Raw genomic sequence first — 24,958 nt, forward strand, 5'->3', positions numbered from 1 at the left:
TTAGTAAAAATGTACATGTTCACTTCACAGCAGTTCCATATTTAAATGCCTGAGCTGAATTTCTGGTCTGGACAATGTCCAGGCCAAAAATGCATAATCCCAGCTTTAATGTGTGGGATGATTTACTTTAGCAGTTCTGACAAACGCGTGTGAGGCATAGCTAGGTAAAGGCAAGCCAGAATCAATGGGACTCTGAGGCGCTTGGCACTTGTAAAAGATTTTCAGAATTAAATTCTCAAATTTATCAGTATTAATAATTCTAATTTAATGCATTTTCCTTGTCACTTACAATGACTCAATTGCTAATTAAAAGTTGCTGAAGAAGATGAATTACCATTCTACATGCTTAAAAAGAATGTTACTAATATGTCTAAATCTAGATGTCAAATGTAGAGTGGCATGATTCTAATCCCCCTAAATACCATTGTTATCCAAAACAATTTTACACTGAATTAATTTCATTGTCAAAGAAAGGAGCAAATATTGGACAACTCAGTGATCCACATTTAAACTTCTACTATGTATTGCTCTAAGATTTATATTCAAATGACATTGAATTCGTTTGCAGAATGAGTCTTTTTCCTTTGGTGGGGTAGCAATGACTCAAAAAAATAGCATGTGGCTATTGGCAGAGTCCGTACATTTATTACATTTTTTCTCCCTTGTGCATTTTAAATATTCATGTTTAAAGCCTGTATAAATGCACAGTTTAAAGCTATGCCTACCAAAGTAACTACCATCTCTGTTTGACTGACAATGATGAGATTTCTGTCATGCTTTGCCTCTCCCACAGTGCCAGTGATGGGATTTTTTTTCTGAAAATCTTATTACTGGATGTGCTGTCAAGGTCTCAGATGGAACTTTCAATCAAAATGGCAATCAGAAGGTTATCTATTTGTGAGTTTTTCTACAAAGGATTTTTGCAAAACTCTACAGTGAATACTATATAACACATAGTCAGAGCTACTAGTCCTAAATGATTACATGACTATAAACAGTAATGTGATCCATATCTCACAGCACCTTCCATTGTCCCAGGGTTGATGAGTTAATAGTATTATTAAAATTGCTTAGAGATTCTCAGATACAGAGCTTTTAAACAATACATAATTTAAATGAATTAGATGCCTCATTCAAATAAAATTAATATAGAAGTGGTGGTAGCATATAAGTTGTCTGCAGTCTGGAGTCATTAACACCTGACATGCCAAAGCTGAAGCAAATTCTTTTTTTGTTTTGAAAGACAGATAAACTTGGGGATGATGCATCCAGATGTTTACCTCTGTGGAACAGATGTTTCTCAGGAACCTAAGGAGGAAATGTTGTTTTTATTTCCACTACTTGAAAAAGGAGAGGAGAGGAGAGGAGAGGAGAGGAGAGGAGAGGAGAGGAGAGGAGAGGAGAGGAGAGGAGAGGAGAGGAGAGGAGAGGAGAGGAGAGGAGAGGAGAGAAAAAAGAAAAGGAAAAAAAGAAAAAAAAAGAGAAAGAAAAGAGAAAGAAAAGAAAAGAAAAGAAAAGAAAAGAAAAGAAAAGAAAAGAAAAGAAAAGAAAAGAAAAGAAAAGAAAAGAAAAGAAAAGAAAAGAAAAGAAAAGAAAAGAAAAGAAAAGAAAAGAAAAGAAAAGAAAAGAAAAGTTATTTTTCAGCATGGTGCAGTAAATTAGACACACATAACTCCTGTGGTCACAGCCTGCTGCATATCTAATTTTCCAAACACTTTCAAAAATTGCTTCAAACATTCTCCTTTTTATTTTGACTGTATTCATCTAATAAATAAATGATTTTGGAGAAGCTACATTCCTCCACAGACTATGAAGTTATTCAAGCAGATTCCTTTCTGCAGTGTACAGGTAGAACTGAAAGAAAAGCAATAACAAGAAAAGTATTTATAAAAATATATTTCACAAAGTAGGAAACAATACAGGAGTTTCTCTGAATACAATACATGGAGTAAATAAACAAACAGTAATATAGCATCAAAACAAAGTAGAAAATTAAAATGATTTGCATGTAATACATAGTTTTATTATACAATTGCTACTTCTAAATGGCAAGTTTGCATTACAAATTGAGTATGCTTGCAACTTCTAGTGCTGTTCTTTCTCTGTGTGCAAGAGCCCTGGTGCATCACTATGAATATTATAGAAAAGAAATGCTAATAACATAAGCAGTAAAATTATGTACACACTGGTTCCTGCTCTAATACAGTGGAGAACTATAAGCATGTTTTTTTTTACTGTACTGTGTTATGTGTGGATTTCTAAAAGTCTATAGTTTAAATATTCACATGAACCAGTTTACTTCCAGCTGTTTGTGCTTGTATTAAAAACACCAGGTATTAGATTTATGAAGAAGATACAAAACTGTCAAAAGTTTTTTTTCTGGGAAAGTTTTATTTCCTGCCATCAATCTCTTAAAATTCTGCCACTGCAAATGGAGAGGTTACTGCTTTAACCTACAGCAATTTGTCATTTTTCTTCTCAAAATGTACATGTATTAAACATTCACTATATATAGAAAAAAATCTAAATGATACAATTTAGTTTTCTTTATAATCTTATTCTATAGATTATCAATCTTCATAAATAAAAGCAGTAATGGACACCGATAAAATATTTATTTCAAAGATTAAACAAATAAATCCGATCTTTAGCAATAAAATCAGTAATTCTTTCATATATGTAAGTCCATCCCCTTTCACAGTTTTTCTTTCCTTTCAGAAGTACAGGATTGATCCTTCTTTTAGAAAAAAGCTCCTTTTGTAAAGCAAGGTTTTGGACCCCTGCATCTGAATCTTTGCACGTGAGTAGGATTTATTACCCATAACTGGAATGGATTAAGAACATGTGAATATTTTAAGGCTTGACACAATATTTAAAGATGATATTCAGTCTGTGGTTATGTGGCCAACAATTACTGTATGTACAATGCATGGTCACTGCACAGTAGAAGCCAGTAAGGATTTCCAATGCTATTTCTATTCAGCATTGCTAAGAAGACCAAGATATTGCTTTTAACATTTCTGAGTCAGGATCTTTGTTGGCAATGCAGAAACAAACCATTAGCTTTACACATACTGGCAGGAGCTACTGTTCAACAGTAAAATCCCTGCAAGTCCATTTCCTAAGAAAGCACCAATTCATTCTTTTCAATTCACTGAAGATAATCAAAGATCTAAATCTCCATCTTCAGAGTGGTCAAGTGAATATCAAATATCCAAAGACTTCTAGACACTCCACATACTTTACTTCACACTCCACAAGACTTAACCTCCTAACATATACTTTTTTATTTGGTTCAACATTACAATGTAGTTGATTTTATAGATGACTGGCGCTAAACTTGCCTCTAAAACAAAAAGCCACATTAGTTTTAACTAACAGCAGTGGCCCTAGAATATTACATGATCGTTAAGTCAACAGTGAAAAAGTTTGTAATCCACTGTCAAGTCTCTTTGTCACTTTCTCCAACTGAGTAAAGTTCTCCAAGTCTTTTAAAGCGGGGACCCCATTCACTGAGGTAGTCAAAATTCTGATCTGAGTCTGATGCAGAGGACTCCAATGAACTAAGGGAACCAGCAGCTGAACCTCTTCCTTCATAGCCATAAATCTGGATAGAGTCATATGGTGGAGCTGTGGGATCATTATCAGCTTCATGAAGCCTTACATTAATAAATTCATCAACATCAACACCATTAGGAACAGGCGCAAGACCCTGCCTGGGCATAAATTGAAGATCAGGTTTAATATCCTTACGAGGCAAAAATCCATTAATTCCATCTGGATTTTGCAACGTTGCAATGTCAAAAGCTTCTGTATCTTCTTCTCCACCTCCTTCATCATCATAGCGAATAATATTTTCTCTCACATCTTCATCATCTTTGATGATTAAAGGCTCATTCTTATGTCTTCTTAGTGTTACAAACAGCACTACAATGACTGCAAAAAAACATCACAAGCCAATTAAGTAAAAAAAATTCATAAAATTAAAAAAAATTAGTTAGGGATGATAATAGGTTGCTTTTTGTGAAAATAAAGGTAATAAGGGTAGAAAAAAGAAGAAAGACCACTTCACTGAAGTGCTGAAAATTTGATCAGAACCTCTGGTTCGTCCTGTTTTTTATTATCAGTTCAAATTTGATACTCAATTTTTTACAAGCAATAAGATAATGCATATTTCCACTTTCGAATCTCAAATTTAAGCAACTTTTCCCTTTTTCCATTTGAAAAAAGATACAATCTAGGTAACATCAAACTAACATCATTCAATGAACTTCAGTCTACAGTTGTCCGCACTTAGGATGAAGTTTTCAAGAATTTGAGGGTGCTTTTCTGAAAACAGAGCCTTAATGACAGAAGGAAATTGGTGTTTCTGATATAATTGAAAAGAAAATAAAACAGCAAGAGAAAGAAAGATCTCACATCAGTTCCAGAATCATGGACAGATGCATAAGCTCTGAATTGGTTATACTTGCTGTTTTGAAGTTTAATGTTAAAATTTCAGTTGCTAAAGTAAATCTCCATTATAACCTGAAGCTGCTAAGTACAGAAACTGTCTTTCACTGTTCTATCAGACATGTTTTATTTAATTAAAATACACAGTGCTTCTTACCTTTTAAAACTGTAATATCTCTTATGCCATTACAATCCAGAGTAAACTCATACAGGTCTAACAGGTACAACAAAACTGTTTTCCATTTGGTGCAGTTTACACTCTGTTCACCTTTTTACTTATGTGAATTGGCTTTTGGTCTCGTAATTTTTTATGTATTTTATATGTAACACCCTTTCAATCTGGGATTTTTTTGGTATGCCTTTCTTCAGTTCTTAGTACAGAAGAGGCACAGTTCTGAAATGTCCTTCAGTACTGCTGCAGATTCCATTAGATTCTATGTCCTTATACGTGACTTCTCTGCTTACAGCTGCCTATGAATCAGAAAAATTTTGAACATCCAGTGTGAAATGAATACTTACCTAATAGCAAAATGATGCATGCTAATATTGCAATTAGGGCTCCCATGCTGAGTCCAATAGGAAGTACATATGCTTCAACATTACAGGACTGGACAATACCATCACTGCTGCAACCACAGACTCTAATAGTAAGAGTGCTAGTACTGCTCATGGGAGGATTTCCACTATCGCTTATTATGATTGGCAGTAGGTACACTTCTTGTTTCTGCCGACTGAATCCATTGTGCTTTGCCAAAATGCTGAGAGTATTATCTGAAAGAGGGAAAATTTGCATTGTTTCACTGCATAGCATAACTGCTAAAGCCACTGCTTTTTTGTAACACATTCATCAAAACCTCTACGCAAACAAATGCATTATACAATACTCATCAAATCATCAGCATGTGATAGAGTAGCCATTCCCCTCCCTGTCTGGCTTGCCATGCCCCAATTGAATAAGTGCAACATATGCATTGTTGTGTCAAGAGTAATGAACCTAATGGCGATCCCTCACTTTCCTCTCTGTGCACATCCTTACTGATGTTTTTTCATCATTATTCATCACTGATTTTTTAAGTTACGCAGTCATGTGTATGCTTGTTTTTACTTAGATGCACTTGTTTTCTTTTTTCTTAATGGTTTAATACCATTTTAGTAAGGTACTAAGTTGAACTTTTTACAAGATGCCAACAGAGCATCTTAAGTTCAGCCTTAGAGTTAAATACAGCAATGACTGGAGACGTGATGGTATTAAGACTCAGTCCATTTACTTGCAAATGCAGACATTTGCTTTTTCTGTGTGTCAAGCTGAACATTTGATGTGTTAACTATACATGTACGTTTGCCCTCTTTCTCCTACACAGTTAAATTTCTTATAATCACACCGATCTCAGTGTCATTCAAACATGGTATCTCTGATACTTTAAATGCTATTTGAAATACTAAAAATTGTAATTGATTGCTCCAATAAATTATCCCAATAAATTTGATTTTGCTTAGAGAAATCATATAGGTTATATCATATATAGAATCATAGAATCATAGAATCACCAAGGTTGGAAAAGACCTATATATGTACATATATATATATATATATATATATATAGTTGTAAGAATACCCCTGGGTGTGCACCTGAGATCTTCTAGTGCCTTTAGGTAATTAAAGATTCTAGCAATTTAACAACACACTCCTTTCAAATTATCAGTGGTCAGTGAGCATGCCAAATATGCAAGCCACTGACTTGTTTATTTATTTGCTCACTTGGAAACATGAAGTAGTTTAGAGATGTTTAATTTGCACTGATTATGATCACCACAAACATTTCTGACAGCCCATGGTATTTGTGCAGCATATATCACTCCCACAACATGAAAGACACAAGTATGTTCCAAAGAGCTGGCTGTTCATGAAGTACAAAAGAAAGATGCAGAGAAAGAAGGGGAAAACATTCAGAAAAACTAATACTGTATAGACGTTTTTAACACTACAGCCTCTCTCCCCCTCCAACAACAACAAAAATTACATGCAATATCTTATTCTTGATGTCTTTTGGATATATATTAGTAAGGAAAATAACAGCAGTTACAGAATATGATTACTAAATATTATCACGGTTTGGACCTGTATCAAGTTGAACCTGTATCAGTGGACAACTATTAATTTATTACTGACATAAAACCAAAGATGAAGGAAAACTTTATGATAGTTAAGAATATGGGGGGGCTGATTCTCACAAAGGAACACAGGAGGCTTGCTTTCTCATTCAGTGACCATGAAACTGAACTTTAAACAGTCCTCATCTGAAGTTCAGGGTCTTTGGTTTTGTAGTCTTTCTGTCTCCCTTCCTTGGTGGAAGAACTTACCAATCACATTCATACAACCTAGAGAAGTTCTTCCTACAACTTACATCACAAGTTACATATTGGTATCAGAGATCTTCATAGCATTTAGAACAAGTGAAGATCTACCTACAAATTAACTACTTTGTAAAGAGGTATTCATATGAAGACTTCAGAATTCCTTTGCAGAACAAAAAGAATTCTGAAGACTTTTCTTTCTAGGAATCCAGAGTTTTTATCTATTCCAAGTTAGAAGCAGTCACATCACAACTGATAGCACCCTGGGGCTAAATAAATAGACCAGTCCTTTCTTGTGCTCTTTTTGAAATTAAAGGAAGCATATGTTTCTACTACAGATAAATTTCAGAGAGTGAGCTCTTAAGGATTCTGACAACTCAAGCAGGATGCAACTCCTTGATGATAGCCCATTATTTTATCTGCTTCTATGATGAAGTAGAAAAGACAAGTATGTTTCAAGTCAAAAAACTAGTACACCTTTCAAATTAAGAAAAACCTGCACTCCTTCTTGCTGGCTGAATGTATTGATGATTTAATGCATGCATGTGAAAGACATACCAGTCTCAGTGTCATACTTGCTATCTAACTGACAAAGAACATCACATTACATTACAAAAAAAAAAAAAAGTTATGTTTTCCTGAATATCAGTATATAGCTTTACCAAAATACGTGACTAATGTGCACTTCTTATGGGATAGCATTCTTTTCCTCCTCAGCACTCACACATCATTTTCAAACATTGAAAAATTTGCCTGTCCACTTGACTGTCTCCTGAAAAATTAAAAATATCTCAGCATGAGTTGCAACCTTAATCCTTTCACTTTAACCTTTTAAGAGAGAAAATGGTGTGAGGCTCAGTTTACAGCTCTCTGTGAGAAGTCCCGCTCAGAATACTGTCACATCTGTAGTCATTTATTCAGAACTCCAAAGACTTCTACAGTTATATTACACAGAGATTTTATGTTCTGGAAATCCACACCAATATAGCTTCTTCCTTCCTATAAGCCTGGTACAGTTCTTATCTGTCCAAGACAGAAGAATGGATTGATATGCTGAACACTCGCATCTTTGCCCTTTACAGACATGTGGAAGAGGTATGGCACCTCATTTAGAGAGAAGTGACAAAAACCCTGCTCTTGTTGATGACAACTTTACTTTCTGAATCACTCGCTGCTATTCCGCTTGGTTCAGAAAAATCTAGTAAGCCAGAAGAAGAGAGTAAAAAGAAAAAAGCAAAAAGGAAGATTATTATAAGTGACAAAAACAAGAGGACTGAAGTGGGATAGGGAAAACAAAGTGCCTATTTCTGCCAACCAGTGAAGCTATGCTGTGTATTACAAACTACCAAGCACCTGTAATGGTTATCAATTCTGGTTCAGAAGAAATGAGATAAGAAAGTTATTTGGGACATCTATCCCCATTATTTAAGTGTAAAAGATGTTATAATGGCTGAATAGTTAACATCATATAATAAGGTATCAAGAGAATAGAAGAAAAAAACTACTGTGTTAGACAATTTGTTTTCCCAAGAGAGGAAATAAGCAATAGCAGTAAGAAGGAGCCAACAGGAAAAGAAAAAAAAAACCACAAAAAACAACCAATCAAACAAGCAAAAAAGCAAAACTAACCAAATAACTTTGTCAATGATTTTGTTTAGCAACAAATGTTTTCCCCTTCTTTGCTGTCTTCTAAGACTAAATATCCTTTGATGCTGCTGGAAATAGGACTCTTGAGTGAAGAACAATGACTCTCCAATTGACTTTTTAGTTGATTCTCAGAACTTGCAAATAAATTCTAGCAGCTGATTTGCAATAAACTCAATTTATCTGATTTGCTTTCTATTCTCTGTGGACATTCTCTTTACCCATAGCTGAGAAAACAGCAGGAATCTCCTCCAGGAATAACCTCCAGCACTGCTGCATGAATTAACTTGGCAGCAGGTTCTCAGCAGGAGAGGGGACGATCACTTTCCACTCATCTTTCCAATTAACCTGCTGATCTTTCATTGTAGCGCTGTTCAGGTTACTTATTTATTCACGTTACTTTTAACAAAGCGGGGAAAATCACACATAGACAAAAAACCTCAACCCTCTCTATTAACAAAGCTCTGAGGCAACCTGCCACTGATAGAGAGACATTAAGTCCTTACTGACAGGCAGGCATATTCAGAAAGTTCTTTGACATTCTCAGTATCAAAGTAAGCCTCCCTAAATGCTCTACTCTTCTATAAGTGAAAGGACTGAAGAACTTGATTGAAATGCCACAGTCCTTTTAAATTCCATTTCACTGATCGTGTACCAAATCCACAGAATGGACTAGTATCTGTATTCCATCTCTCAAGCTTAAAGGATAGTAAGTTAAGTGATCTTAATAATTTTCTTAACTCATCACAATTTTTTCCATCAGCATGAGGTCACATAAAACACATCTCCAAAAATACATAACTATAACTTTGACCTGCAGCTCATTTTTACCATGTTCTTTAAACTTAAAATCAAATCAGTCATTTAGATAACTCTCAGTTTCCAAAATCTACAGTTAATACAAAAGAGCTGACTAGGACACCACGATATCTGTGGATCATGCTGTAAGCTACTTCTCAGAGGATGATGTTGGTATACTAGTAATGCATTCAGCGAATTTCACACTGTTTCCTTTATTTTATGCAGACTAATGTCTGAAATTATTTGTTGTGTTTTGAAGTGTTTTGCTGATTTCTGAATGGCTGAATTATTTTCCATACTATTAAACAAAGAAACATTTAGGAGGTAGAATTATTTTTTTATCAAGGAATACTTCAACCAAAAATGAAGGAAGTAAAAAACTTATGAGCAATTAGAGGGTGAAACTGTCAGGCACTGTTATTTATTCCAGTTCTATAATAAATTAACTAACTGCATACAGTAACTAGCCGTACCTTACAGTTTTCCCCAAATCTTGCTTTAAAATCAAGATCAATGAATACATTTCAGTTTTCTCTGGAGTCTGTTTCTACTAGATCTGCCTACAAGCAGATTTGTGAAACAACCATTAAATAGACTGCTGTGGGAATATCTCTGTCACAGCTGAAACAAAGCGTGACAGTATGGTAGCTCTTCAGAAGATGCCCAGTGTGATTTCTAGATAAAAGTGGTTTCAATAAGCATAACTGAGGCCATGCTTAAAACAGGGCCATGTGCTTAATGCAGATTTCCAACTGTTCTCAAGAATCCCTGATCTCTTTTCAGAATTTTGGATAAAATATTTTGAAAGTAAATGTAATATTTTTAATACAAAGCAACTTTTGTATTTTTCAGACATGAGCGACTCTAATGGCATTGACACCAAGCTTGATGTGAAATTAAGAGTCAGGAGTCAACTTTTTCATCTCCCACTTTGCACTAGACACATATGCTGCAAGTTTAAGTCAGATAATAAAATGGTAGAACAACAACAGAAAAACGAAAACAGAAGCACTCACTTTATATCCTAGTGTCATTTTCTCTGCACACACTACTGCAATTCTTTAATTTCCTGATGATTGCTGTAATACTTTTGAGATGAGCGGACTTTCCTGATGTTCAACCTTATAACTACACAGCCATTTTTCTTTCTTTTTCTCTATCTGTATAATTTTCTCAGAAAGATCAAATCATTAATGGTATTAAGGACTTCGTGGTAGAAATCTATGCTGCATATGTTACTTACATGAAGAAAGAAAATCGTAGTTGGAAACTTCACAGCTACATAATCCAGAAGAAAATTAATGTGTTTCTTTATGTTTATTAGATCTTCAAAACTATTTTCAGAAGTCATTATCTTAAGGGCGTTTTGTGTACATGTTTAGTCTAAAAACAGAGGGTGATTTGGCAAAAATAGAAGAGCAGAAGGAATATCCATATTTGCCTTTATTCTGGCAATAACAAGAGCAGTGTGAAAGAATATTCAGTACCTGCTGATCTAGCACAAAAACAGAGGAGGCAACACAAAGCATCAATTGTACATCATGGAGAAAAGAAAGCTGTGGGGAAACCACAGTGTTGCCTTTGTATACATATACTGCACTTGTGAGAAAGACACTGAAAGGCTTACAGTAACTGGAGAAGGGGCAATGGTTTTAAACCGTTCAGTGTAGATTCGCTATCAGCAGGAAATTTTTCATGATGAAAGTGGATAGACACTGGAGCAGGTTCCCCAGAACAGTTGTGGATGCCCCATCATTGTAAGTGTTCAAACTCAGGCTGGACAGGGCTTTGAGTATTTTGATCTAGTGAAAGATGTGCTCCTGGACGGGACTAGATGACCTTTAAGGCTTCCTTTCAATCCAAACCATTCTACATCAGAAACATCAGTAACTTGCTTCCAAAATAATGCTTTTAATGTGTTTTGAAAGATACAACCGTGTTTGTGTTTGAAGACAGGACATATTTTGTATCTGTCTTTGGCTGTAACACTACAAGAATACCTTTTTAAAAGGGAGTGATTCTAAGTTTGCTTGTTAAAAGGTTACCAATCATTAGTAGGTGAAGAAAACATTATTTGTTCATTAGTATAACAGTTTTGTTTTATAACTAAACACAGTACATATATCAACATTGGTGTATATATTCACAAAACACAAAATTTCTATAGAACTTATGTTCACAACTGTTGTGTGAAATTTGACATATGTGCTAGAGTATGACCAGAGAGCATCTCAAAATAATCATAATAATAAAAGGATATTGTTCAAACAGGCACGCTTTTTATGAATGTCAAAAACCTGTGATATCTTCCAAAAACTAGATTGATGACTGCTATCGTGTTTGATTGCAGATGTCAGCTTCAAAAGTAAAAAGCTTTTGTGCTGATCAAACTCTTGGCTGCGCTGTACCGATGCACAGCGACAATTCACAAAACATGCCTGTGACGTACTATCAAACATCTTAATGAGCTTCTATTTTTCTAGTTATCTAGGCTTTCTATACTCATTTTAGACATGAATAAGAACACAAGAAAAGAAAATATTTCATGGCAGAAAATATATTGATGAGGTAAAGAATCAGAACGTGGAATGCATTTTGTATTTTGATTTTTTTCTTTACCAATTGAGCGAAGTAATGATAGCCTATCCCAGAATTGAACTGCTGAATCTAGTAGTGAATAAAGCACCCAAGCACATTTTCTTTGCAGAAATAAAAAGTGCTGTGGAGAATTTAGGATCATGAGCAAAATAATATTCAATCATGTACAAGGTTACATCGTTACATTAAAATTTCTTGAAGAGGGAATAATCACGTTAAAACTAATGTCACACAGAACGTGCAGTAAATAAATTCTTGAGAGAATTAAAAAACAAACACAAAACCAGACATATAACAGCAAAGGGATGGCATAGGCATTTCCCCCTACCTTTTTCCTTTGAAAAATGTGAACTTTAGATAATGGTCTGTATAATTTCTAGTTCTGTTCCTTTGGAAAAGTCTGAACTTTAGATAATTGTCTCTTAAGTATTCTAAAACTTTCCTTTGACCTTTAGTACAGCAGAGCTATAATCAAACATATCTATATGGTCACTTGCTGTACAACAGCAACTATTGGATTTTTGTACTTTGGTTTTTTTTAACCCACTGAAGGAAGGAAAATCCCAGTTGCTGAAATAATCATGTTGAGGCATGCATGGAATGAAATATTATTAGTTTTATTATTAACAGGGAAGAGAAATAATTAGGATAAAATACTTCTTTTCCCTCTCTCTTTCAATTTACAGGTAATAATGGCAAGTCAGAAAAGGAAACCTTGGGCTCTGGATCTGTTCAAGCTATACAGTTACCACAGTTCTCACTGAACTTTACTCAGCAGCCATGATTTCAATCTCATCCACTTTGATTTTATGCCTGTTTATCTCTTCCAAGTTCCATTGTGCCAGTTATGATTGACACTTCCATATCTGAAGAAAATTCAGGCCAGTGAAGATGCAAGATACGCTAAAACAGCACTGGCTTTTGCCTCTCATTTTTCTGCTTTGGATTCAACAAGCCAGTCACAAACTTGTTTACTAATAATCACATTGCTATGACATGCTTTATTTTATTCAGATCACATCACTACATGGCATGTGCATTGAGTGTTACATCTGTAAAGTATAAGAATTAACGCAGGTTGCCAAGCTCCAGTTTAGAAAGAGAGATGAAATGGCTGTCAAATGTGCTTAGCATTAAAAATACATTATTAACACAGCAATTTGCATAGACTGATGGATCATCTTTGAAATCTACATATTCTAGTTAATTCCATTATCTTGTTATTTTAACCAAAAAGTTTCAGAAAGTAATACTGTGTATTGTGATGCTTTGATAGAATAATGGCAATATTTTCCATTTAAACCAAGAATTCTTTTTTATTGTTTTACCAGACTCCAATAGGATACTTAGAAGATAAATAGAGCCAAAACATTCCTAGGATTTGTCATCTGTATTTCTCTTTATAGATAATAGATTCTTGTTCTTTCTATAACTGCATACTTACAAGTGCAATCTAGGAAGAGAAAGAAACTAATGAAAGACAGATATTTAAGCCCTTTAGGTCACAAAGATTTACAGTTTTACACATTACGTTGACTTGGAGATCTATTATGTGTAATGATAAATCTCAAGGAGATTCAGTGAAATTTATACTACTTTTGATAGCTGATGGAAGAGTTCCAAGGATCCTATGTTCCTCACCTTCCTCAATTCTCAATCCAGTGATTTAATTCCTGCATCCACAAAAGTTCAGAGTTTTCAGGAAAATTAATGCAATCACAGATGTTTGAGATGAATTCTTTTCTAGAATTTAAACTATGAATACAACATTAAAAAGAAAACAATAAAAGTAGGAGTATCTCTAGTTTTAAAATGTGACACGTTTTTGGCATTTAAGTGAAGTAGTTTCCCACTAACAAAATTAACATGCACTTCCCCATGCCACAATGATGATTTTTTCCATCCCTATGCTGTGGAACATGCATATGCACACCACAAGAGTTTAGACTAATTCACTGGTAGATCATTTAACACTCCTTTAAAACTGAATCTGGAATTAGACCTATGAACCTAGAACTAGTTATAAGTCATAGACATATATTCAGGCCACACCAACATACTTCCATTATGATGTGGGGTTTTTTTCTAACCATGGATTTGTTAGGAAAAAAAGAAACATTCAAGAAAACCCCGATCAAACGAACATAATTAGCATCTACAGGAATGCTGCCTACTGGTACTGGTGCAATAAAGGTCTTGTCAGAATCTCCATTACAAAACAACAATTTTCTAATATTTATTAATCTGACATAACAAGTTGCTATGAAAAGAAATCTAGAATGTGTACTCTCTGCCAAAGAGCACTGAAAGCTAAATGCAACTTACTTTGGCTGAGGCCCTTTAAATCAAAAAACAGATTAAAAAAAAAAAAAAAAAAAAATTACTTAACATTTTCTTCAAATGGAGTGGCTTAAGAAAAAAAGCGTGGCTTTGATTTTAAAAAGTGCCAGGCCATGCAGTTTCTGTATACACAGAACTCCCTTTAACTTCAATGAGAAAAATTTCTGTGAGAGGCCTGAAAGAAGTGCTATAATATGTTTTTGTAAATGTCATCAAGAGTTACATTAGCTTTCTGTAATTTGAAAGACTTAAATGCTATGGTAGAAGATTGCCCCCGGGCACACAGGCAGACTGATAATGACTTTTTGAAGACAGTCTTATATGCAGATTGCATATAACAATAACAATTTTTTATCATCATAACATTAATAGCAGTAATTTATACTCCTGTCTTACACCTAAAGCATCCACAGTAAGTTATTATGTGCACACCTCTCAGTGAGGACAAGTCTCCTGTGGTAAAGATTAATGTTCGGTTGAAACACTGGCCACGGTAAAATACATCTAAAGGAATATCAGTAAGTGGGAAAAAAATATTCCTGCATGTAGAGTGGAATATATGGTATTACATTTCCAAACAAAACATCCCAGATGCTCTCAGGAATACTTGTACACCCTGTAAGCATTATGTACAGACATAGCCAGAAACTCCAAGCGAGTATGCAAAGGTTACTGAGGTCCACAGGAACATATGGGCACATCTGTAAATTTCAAGACCCATTCCTACTATAGGACCCTAACTTTGCATACATGCTATAAACACCATAGCTAGGAAAGAAGGAGAGAAGAGATGCTGGCATTCGAATTCTACATCAAGCCATGGAGTTATTACAAACTCAGTGCTTATATTGATAAATATTATAGCTCTGCAAGCCAATTTATAGCATTAGTCCATAAGATCTAGAATTTTCACAGAATCAAATTGTGTTTAAGCAGGGCATCTACAGCAGGAGAGTGTCCACATGCCTTTTAATATCCCCAGTGACGGAGATTCTGCAAATAGTAAAGACTGTCAGTCACAGTTGAAATACGCATGCAACAAAACAGAAAAAAAAATGTTCAGTCATTTTCTTCACATGAATCTGAGGATTAATAAGGGAAAAATTCATAATACATCTCCATGCAAAGAGAAAAGTTGTATATCACAGTGAAATTGTTTCCTGTTGTCTTCTAATTCATGATGAAGAGTCTGCCAAAGCACAAATTAAGTGTATAGGCAAAGCTGCAGTAAAAATATGAAGCAGGGTCATGTAATAGCATCACAAGAAACTGGGCCATTCTACTGCAAAGGAGAATACATCTCAATATACCAAAGACAATTATGATTGTGAAAGAAGACTGCAGAAGTGCAAACAGCGAGCAGAAAAAACAACAGATACTTTGAGAAAGATAAGTTTCTTTGCTGTGAAAAAAAAAAAAAGGAAAAGAAAAAAGATGAATAAAAATGGAATTAAGTCTAGAATAAGCCAAGTTCTTTATACAAAGTTTTGAAGCAAGTGGTTCTGGTAGACAGATTGTCCTTAAACCCCACAAAGTTTTTAGCAAATACATCTGTGTGTTAGAGAAGCACAAAACAAAGGAAATATGTTTTAAGACATTATTTTTCTAATTAAAAATAGAAAATGGTTGCACAAGGACAGAAGCTGTGGGATAGATAAAGACAATGTAAAAGGTGACAGATGGTGTAGAACTGAGTTTAAAGTACCTTCCTCTGAATTTAGTATTCCAGGTTTTCAGTCTGGTCTCCGTCATTTCCCTACTTGAGCTATAGAATAACTTTTACATGTTTTCAAATTGGGAGATTCAGAAACAAAAAACAAAAAAGACACCATCACGCACTCTTGAAAATCTCATTCCTTAGTGATGTATAGGGAGCAGCTAATAGGTGCTATTTATGTCATACGTGAGCATCAGAAAAACCTTTTAAAAGAACATCTGTACTGTATGCATGGCACAATGACAAACACAGAGATTTTACAGCTAGGCTAATAGCCTACAGAGTACAAGCAGAGTACTTGCATCATCATTCCGTGATTATTCCTAATGTTCCTTTTTAAGGTTTATGACTGCAATGCTTACACCATTCATAACTACGCATAATACTTTATTTCTTATTATAGAACCAAATCCATGAAAAAATTATTGTAGTATAACAGTTACTCCACAACATAGCCCTCAACATACAGCAAATGTGAAGTTTATTTACCTGAGCACACAATTAGAGGTTAGATGAAGCGAAGTGATATGACTTTCCTATCTTAATATGGCCAGACAGCTATAACTGCTCAGCTGATTCATGTTAGTCTGGCTACATATCCATTCATGCTACGTTCCAAGGATCCCACTAGCTCTTCCACTCCAACACTACCAAGCTGAAGTCTGGAGCTTTTCTTGAAGTTCTTCTATTTATCTCTCCTTAATAAGCTGCCTTATTACCTCACTTCAAACAAGGGCCCATCTTCAATCCCTGTAATCGGCACTGATTATCAAGTATGCACATCTTATCACGTTAGCTACTTTCTCTGCCTAAACTAGAGAAGTCAGCTTCTTTTTCATTTACTTTCTGTATTTGGTACAGAATGTAAAATGTTGGCAATCAGGAACATCAAATCTCCTACCTTCTTTCCACCAGAATGCATCCTAATTAGATAGAATTAAATGAAGACCAACAATGTGACTCATTTTATAACAAGACCACCTAAACAAAGTAAAAAATCATAAGTTACTGGAAAATATTATAAGTGGCACAAAAAGAAAAAAGAAAAACAAATACAAGAACCTAAATAACCAAAGGGGGCTTTGTCTCTCTTATTCTTTAAAGCTTGGCATATGAAAAACTGGCCAACATGTTTAAAAAAGGAAAAGTCACTGCTGTATTTTTTCTTGGTGGAGAAATACAGCCCTTTGCTAAATAGTCATCTCTAAGGGAGTGAGGGTGAAATGTGACTATATGAGACAACCTCAGGAGAGTGCACAGACACAGAGTTCAAATAATAATGAACGTAATAGTCACCCCCTATGAAGAATGACTATAATTCAAATAATTCCTTCCTTGCTATACACCACTTGTGTAATTGGTTCAATATGGGATGCAAACTGGAACATATTCTTATTTCTTTTAATTCGCATTAAACTGTTTTGCAGTAGTTTATCTAGACGATCCTTTAGGCTAAGAGAGAAAAATGAGTACCTTTTACCTTAATGGAGGAACCATGTGCAAATAGTCTGCATGCTTTATATTTTCTGTATGGTGGATTTATTAAAATTGTTTTATAAAATGAGAATTTCACTAATTAGTGGAAATCTTTAATAGTTAATAGGTGATGTTTTCCTCTTATGTTGTTTTAATTTTTAGCCTTTTTAGATTCTTGCTGTAGTGGAAGAGTGGGTGTTTTCTTAATCTTTACTATAGGTGAAACTTTCTAATTAATCAACAGGATAAATATTCAATTAAAGTAAATAATAAATTAATTGCATTTTTTCCTAAACAGAATGTATTAGAGCATGACAGAACAAAGTATGCCGTAATGTGAGCAACCAGTACATTTATGAGGTTCAAAATCAGGAAGAATAGGGCTTTGTACTATCATTACCAATAAGCTACTTAGAAAATGCATATATTCAAAACAGAACAAAACAAAACACAACAGTGAACTGAAAGCTAAGGAGAACTATTAAAATAACAAGGTTATATTGTTTAGATGGGGAATATATTAAGATATTAAGATGGTGAAAGGGTAGGTTGATGCCCTACCAGAAACTTCAGCTCTAGGTCATCATTACTCCTACACAGCGAATCAAACCTATTTGCACTGCAGGAGGTGTTTCCTGCAAAAAAATGTGGAAGAATGAGATCTATCTACAAAAGCAAAATTGCTACTTTGGCAGACAACAGCTGATTAAAATTGTATAAACTTCTCTCCAAATATTCTACACGCAATTAATAATAAAACAACAATAAAACACAAACAACCAAGAAAAAATATACAAGGAATGGTGGAGAGGATTTCTCCTGCATAGTCTGAGTTCTAAATGACACAATTCATTTTGGAGATTTTAAAATTCTCTTCAACAGAACCTGTGATTTATTTTGGTGAGAAAGATATTTCTTTTTTGTAAGAACCTTATATTCTCAATGCAAACTGTCAGCTAGCAGAAGAAATACTTATATCATTCAGAGAACCTATTAATCCTACCCAACATGACAAATGATGGCACAGAACAATTATCAGGCTTCTCCTTTCACTCTCATTTGATTAAGACCTGTGCATTCAGAAAATTGATCTGCCTGCCCATGTAGGACAACAATTTGGCTAATTCTCCTAACATCAAAGCAACATGTATGTCAGAACATTTTTGAATGTAATGAGATAATACCAAGCTTACTAGCCTGCATATATAATCATAGTTAGAACACTTGTGAAATGCAAGGAGCCATGTAACTGCTGTAGACATTGGAAACTGTCCAAACAGATATTACCATGTTAAAAAGACTGGAACTTGTTTTCCAGCTTCTACATGCATAAATTTTTGTTCTGTCTTGTTTGCTTGTGTAAGAAAAATAAATAAATTTAACATTCGTAATAAAGCAATGAATTGACAAGCAAGAAGAAAGAGAAAGAAAATTCCATTTTGATACGCAAAAATATTTCACAAAATAGATGTGTTTGGTGTCATATTTGACTAGAGATTGGTGATTTTAAAAGTTGATGTACATAAGAGAAGAGGTAAATACTGCTATGGAATACCTTTAAAGTCCTAGACTGTAACTAGTCATGGTTGGTTTTTTTTTTTTGTTTCAAGAAGTTATGTTTTACAGGAGCCTTTAAAAATTCCAGAGAGCTGGTACTGTGAATCCTGCTGTTGTCTTGATAACTCTTAGCTTAGATGTTTTGTGGTCAGTAAGGACAAGGACTTTCTGCTAAGTACTGCAGTCTCGAGACACTCTATTATTACTATTATTTTCTCCACTATGTTGCTGAAATTGTCATACTGAAGATTTTATTTGTACCTCTATTATTTCTTTCATCCATGTTCTACATAATCACTACTAAAATACTTTTATTTTTGTGTTAATTATCTGACCAAAATCTTTTCTTTTTTTCTGTAACCTCTTATCACTTACTTGCTTTTTTTTAAAAGTAATGTCAGCATTGCTTACCTCCCTTTACTTTTGTTGTGAAATTAAAGAAATAAGCTCAAAAAAGAGAAGTACGTGACACCTTCTGGGCATGATGAAACTCCTACAGCAGGAAAATTCACAGCTGTCCAATCCATCTCTTCATCATGAGTAAGCACTGTCATACATATGGTGCACAACACTGACCTCAGATCTTTTTCATTCAGTTTACATCTGGTTCTTAATTAGTTTGATTTAAAAGATGAAACATAACTGATGCCTTTGCAGCATTATGTAAGTAGCAGCACAATTAATAAAATACAAATACGTGAAGTAAAAGTCTCTTTGGTGATGTATATGTAACGGTATACGGCATATATACACTATTATCTTGTGTTTCATCACATTTTCTGCTGCTTGAGCTGGGTCATGTTTACACAAATGTACCAAAATATCTACCTAAATGATTGATTCATAGGATAAAAAATGCTTTTGTTGCAAGAATATGATGCTGTGGAAATGAGTTTTACTTTCCACTCTGTACATATAACTCTTCTCTAGTTGTAGAAAAGTTTACATTTGTGAGGGTTGGAAAGAAGTTGTCATCACAGAGATAAACTAAAACAGCACTGAAAAGTTAAACAGCATTAGGAACAGAACTGCTCCAAAAGAATTGCATTGCCAGCAACAATACTGTGAAAGTACAGATGTGCTGGGGAACACAGAAGAGCTGAGGAAGAGCCTAAAGATGCCTAAAAGTGGACAATTGGCTTACCAGATGGCCCCCTCCTTGCTGGTTCATTCATCAGGTTGGCCTTTCCAGTCGAATGAAGACTTGGTGGATCACTTCTGGCTTAGGGCGGAGGAGAGAGGGAATCTGTCTGTCTGGAGCCCTGCATCCTGAATACAGGAGAGGAGTGAATAAGGTTTCAGATGGACAGAATAGGCAGAATGGTCAAAGCGTGGAGGAAGCTGGTAGCTGAGTTAGCCTTTGAGGAGCTGATCCTATTTTTCTGACATACACATTCAGCTAGAGTAGCTATGTGCACCAAGAAGAGTTCACCTCTTTTTTAGCTTTTTATCAAAGTGGTGAAAGCACATAACCATTGTAAGAATGTGAAAACCATCTGGATAAGGCTGAAAAGTATGTTTGCAGAGGAACTGCACTTAGTCTTCACCTGCTCTATGCTTCTAATTAGACGGGAATCCAGAAAGAGCAGTGATCTGCATGCAAGAAGAAAGATGGGAAAGACAGCAGAAGCAGGTGTCAGTGGAGGAAGTGGCACGAAAAGAACTGGAGTAGAAAAATGCTGGTTTCCCATCCACATTAACGGAATCTTCACTTCAGAACATAACATCACATCCTTCTATGCCAGCAAAGTTGTTTCAAATAGCACTCAATTGATATTCAACATCAAGGGAAAACAGAACATCAGAGAACAACAGAACACAGTCAATAGTGATGATAGTAAAGAAAGAAAGGGAAAAGGAAGCAGAAAGCTATTAGCTATGAAAGATATATACTGAGAATATTTTCACTGGCATTCTTAGACTAGATGGGACTAATAGTGCTCCACCATGGAAAACACAACCTTGCTAGGACTGCAAAACAGTATAGTTGAAAGGAGTTGAGTACAGTACTTCAACAGGAATATGAAATCGTACAATGGTAATGGAAATGCATTCACTATCTGGGAAGACAGAACTTCTGAGTGCTACTGGAATGCATTGGGGTCCCAGGGTAATATTACAATTAACTCAAAATTCTGCTCTCCTCTAGCATTTTAGAACACTTTAAAGACTTCTAGTACTGAAATCCACCTTGTTTCACTTATCGCCTTATCATTAGCAGAAAGGGCTCATCTCTTTCAGTCATTAAACTTAGTCTACTACTTTACAAGTTGACATTACAACTTAGAATTCTGTCAGATATGTATACAAGAAAATTATTACTTTTCCTACAAAGAATGACTTAATGTATTTTCTGATCCAAATCAGTTTCAATATGGCCAACTAAGAATGAAGGAATCTAAAGTTTAGAAATATGGAACTGCATTTCCTCTGTTGTAAAAACAAATTATTCTAGGGATCCAAATCTTACCACCTAAGGCACAACAACTGCCTAGGAAAAGTATTTGCACTGGCTGAATATCACTTCATGAAATTAACGGATTGGAAGCTAGAATCTGTCCTTTCCTGTCAAGCCAGGATCTCTGTCTGCCTGCTGCAGTTGTGAAGGAGGTAAGGTAGCACAGTGTTTTCTTACCACCACACCACTGGATTACAATTATTACCTGCTTTCCAGTATGTAGACCAAGAAAGATTTGAGACATTTTTCTATGAAAGGTGCTTGGATCCTGGAGTGCAATCTAACTAGTAGATCATCCATAGAACATGGTGGTTGGAGCCAATAAGTCACATTTTTACTTTTTAATCAGAAAGTTAATTATGTATCCAAAATGTACATAAGAGCTTTCAGAAATACAATTTCACATCAGAGTATTCTGAGTTGACAAAACTAAAATGTTTCATGGAACTTCACTATCTATTATATTTTTTGTTTGGGTAAAACTGAGCCCTTTGTACTCAGAAAAACATCAACATCATCCTTGTACCTTCATCTTCTAAATTCTGTAATATATCATTTATAATAAAACAAATTAAAGTGCTTATAAAAACTTTCAACCAAATTAAAATAGAAGTATTTTAATAATTTGATATTAATCAGTGCATCATTAACTATACTGCTCCTAAAAATAGAAATAATCTCTTAACCTCTATTTATATAAATGTTAAACTTTGCTATTTACACAGCTCTGGTTTTAATACCATGCTGCTGAGGGAAAAATTGATAGTATGATATTTATAATATCAATTTTTACTCTATGAGCAACTCCTGGAAGAAACATGACCTGTGTCTGTGAATGGCAGACCTGGAACAGAAATGCCAGATTATAGAGCAGTTTGTACTTGTTGTTTGTTAACACATAGGCATAATTTATTTTTAACTCTACTACTTTACAATGGCTATGCAAGTGTTCCCTGTGATTTCCATTGACAAAACTACATCCGTTAAGGGAGAGGTTGATCAATATCGTACCTCAGATTATGCAACACATTCCTTTATAATTTTAGCTATGGCCTTTTAAAATGCAATTCCATGCCCCTAATACTGATAGAAAAACAGTTTGTAAGAAATAGCACTAATTATTAATTTTACTTTTCAAGAAAACAACAAGAACGTAATTTGGCACATTTTAGAATCATACTTTGAAAGTCCGGATATTTATGTATAAAAAATGATGATGATAATTATATACATCAGAAATGTATAAGCATGTGCTTTCCCTGGAGAACTGCCATCATGAAACATCCTCTGGCACGGATGGCAGCTGGGCCATGAAGTTTCCTGAAGCTCATGAAAAATTGCATGAAACTGTAAAAAAAGAGAGGATTTACAGCTAATATCCAAGGGACCATATGGGTGTTGTTATTCCAGATGCTCACTGTACATCCATCAAGAAATGATGGGTTTAATGATGTCTTTGCTAAGGCAATTTGTACCAGAGGTCAGTGGGTTAACTTTGAAATTGGGCAAAGTGGAAGGAGGACAACGAAGTAGTGGTGCCACCTCTTAGCTCTGAGGTACATATTTGGAAAGAAAAGTCAATCAAAACCACAGAAGGCACTTTAGCTCTAGCTGAGACAATGGCAGAGAGACTTATGAAGAAATGCGAAAGGCAGGGAAAGAAACTCATTTAGCATGAGTTACTCTCGTGGGAACAAAAGATTTGCCCTCCAAATATGCATTTGACAGACGTTGCTAAAAATATTTTCAGGAAAAGATGTGGAAAAATTCTTGGTTTCATTATATTAAAAACACAGTGATATAGAAGAGTGTCAAAAACTAATCTGTTTTTTTTATTATTATTATTTAGAATATCAAAAAGAATGGTTGCATATATCATGTTTCTGGCTATTTCTGAACAGTTTAGAAACATTTTTTTATCAGTAGCAAAGAGGTGACGAGAAATAGCAAATTTTGAGTAAGATGTGCAATATTATAGAAATGCATGCAAGCCTGTTAGTGACTGAAGTTATTATGCTATTACGTTATTTCCTTTTAAGTGAGTGACATTTTACCTACTACTTTCAAGACACCACAGATCAAATGACAGATTAGACTTGCTGGATGGTAAGCACAAAAGAAATGGACATTTAAACATGAATATTCTTGGAGCTTTTATAGATATCCTAAGTATTATAGACTATGCATGGTTGAGATTAAAGTTCGATACAGAGAATCAACAAAACAATTAATCACTGAAGTATATATAATACTTCAATAAAAAATAATAATAATACTTAAAAGGCAAACTAACAACCATTTTCATTTTTACTCCCAAAAATCAAATTGGCCGAAATTCAGAGCTCAAATCTCCAGACACACATTGAGTATTCTAGTTAGAGGACAGGCTGATTACTTACAAAGCTACTGAAGTTTTGCAGGAATACAAATGCATGCCATTAAGGTGGTTCATAAGGGTAAGGTCTGCCCATGTTCCCCAAAACCCTGTGGTTACTGCTGCCCATATGAGTCCTAGTTTTAGGTACATAATACCACATTTATACAGTTGTGATGCATCATTACTTTTGTCAGAAGAGCTGCGCATCAAAGGCACCGTAGAACATTTGATTCAGAGTTTATTCCATTAGGAAACAGAATTTGGAATGAGAAAAATGGAAATGCAATGGAAACACCTTTTGGGAAAAACTTGAAGTCACTTTACGGCAAAGATGTATTTGCTAGCTTTTGAAAGAAAAATTGCATTGGCAGCATATCAAAATGTTTACATCTGTGGAGAAGCTTTTAGCACAAAATTCTGTTCTCACTTGAACAAACTAAAGAAACCATAAAAATAGTAGGAAGTGAATGCTGACAACAGGTAGTGCTGTAAGCATATTGTTTGGAATGCAGGAGACAATCCATCTACTGGCATTAGGTTTTAGGTTACACTTTGTGAAGATTACTCACCTTAAAAAAAAGCAATGCCAACAAATGCTAATTCCATTTCTAGAGGCCTCATTTCAATTTTCTGATGCCATGACCGTACAAAATACTTAACAGTCATCTGAATTCCCATCAGTTTTTTTGTTATTCATTGTGCTCCTACAGCTTTTCAGAAGGGTTAATTACATTCAGCTATGGATTCAACGACACATTGCTAGAGTATATCAATTCTGTCTAAACATCAGATATTTCAGTGTGAAGTTTTAGGTTCTTGCTGGTTTGAATTTTGTCAGAAGCACTACACAAAGCACTTACTCTCATTTTTCACACTTTTGCTTCTACATACTGGCCCAGCCCAAAGACAAGTGAAAAGTAAATGATCACTGTCTGAGCACGCAGTCAAGGCATTGATATGGCACAGACTCACAGGTTTAGTCACCTGCATTAACACAGATAGTATTACATGACTTCTCCTGTTGTATTAACTTCTTACATTTTTACCACAATTTCATTATTTATCTCCTGATGGGCCTGAATTTTATGCATCTGGCAACATAAACGAGCATCGTTCCTTGCAAACCAGTTTGAGACAGTAAGTAGGATCAATTGATTCCATATTAGTAGCTGCCTATTTAGAC

General features: G+C 34.8%; 1 protein-coding gene across 4 annotated transcripts in view; it reads right to left on the reverse strand.

Annotated features, from left to right (window-relative positions):
- Positions 1-1,881: 1,881 nt before the first annotated feature.
- The window catches only part of CDH8 (cadherin 8), a 140,523-nt gene continuing 117,446 nt past the window's right edge, over positions 1,882-24,958 (reverse strand). For 2 of the 4 annotated variants that reach the window (XM_048958778.1, XM_048958775.1), the window contains exons 2-4: positions 20,085-20,209; positions 4,972-5,223; positions 1,882-3,936 (exon numbers count right to left, since the gene is read on the reverse strand). In XM_048958778.1, the coding sequence (XP_048814735.1) occupies positions 3,443-3,936; positions 4,972-5,223; positions 20,085-20,115 (777 nt within the window). In that variant the 5' untranslated portion in view covers positions 20,116-20,209 and the 3' untranslated portion in view covers positions 1,882-3,442. Of the gene's footprint in view, positions 3,937-4,971; positions 5,224-20,084; positions 20,210-24,958 lie in introns of those variants that run through there. The other 2 variants (XM_048958773.1, XM_048958774.1) reach the window with 2 other exon arrangements.

The sequence above is a fragment of the Lagopus muta genome, chromosome 12, assembly GCF_023343835.1.
Source record: "Lagopus muta isolate bLagMut1 chromosome 12, bLagMut1 primary, whole genome shotgun sequence".
Taxonomy (NCBI): Eukaryota; Metazoa; Chordata; class Aves; order Galliformes; family Phasianidae; genus Lagopus; species Lagopus muta.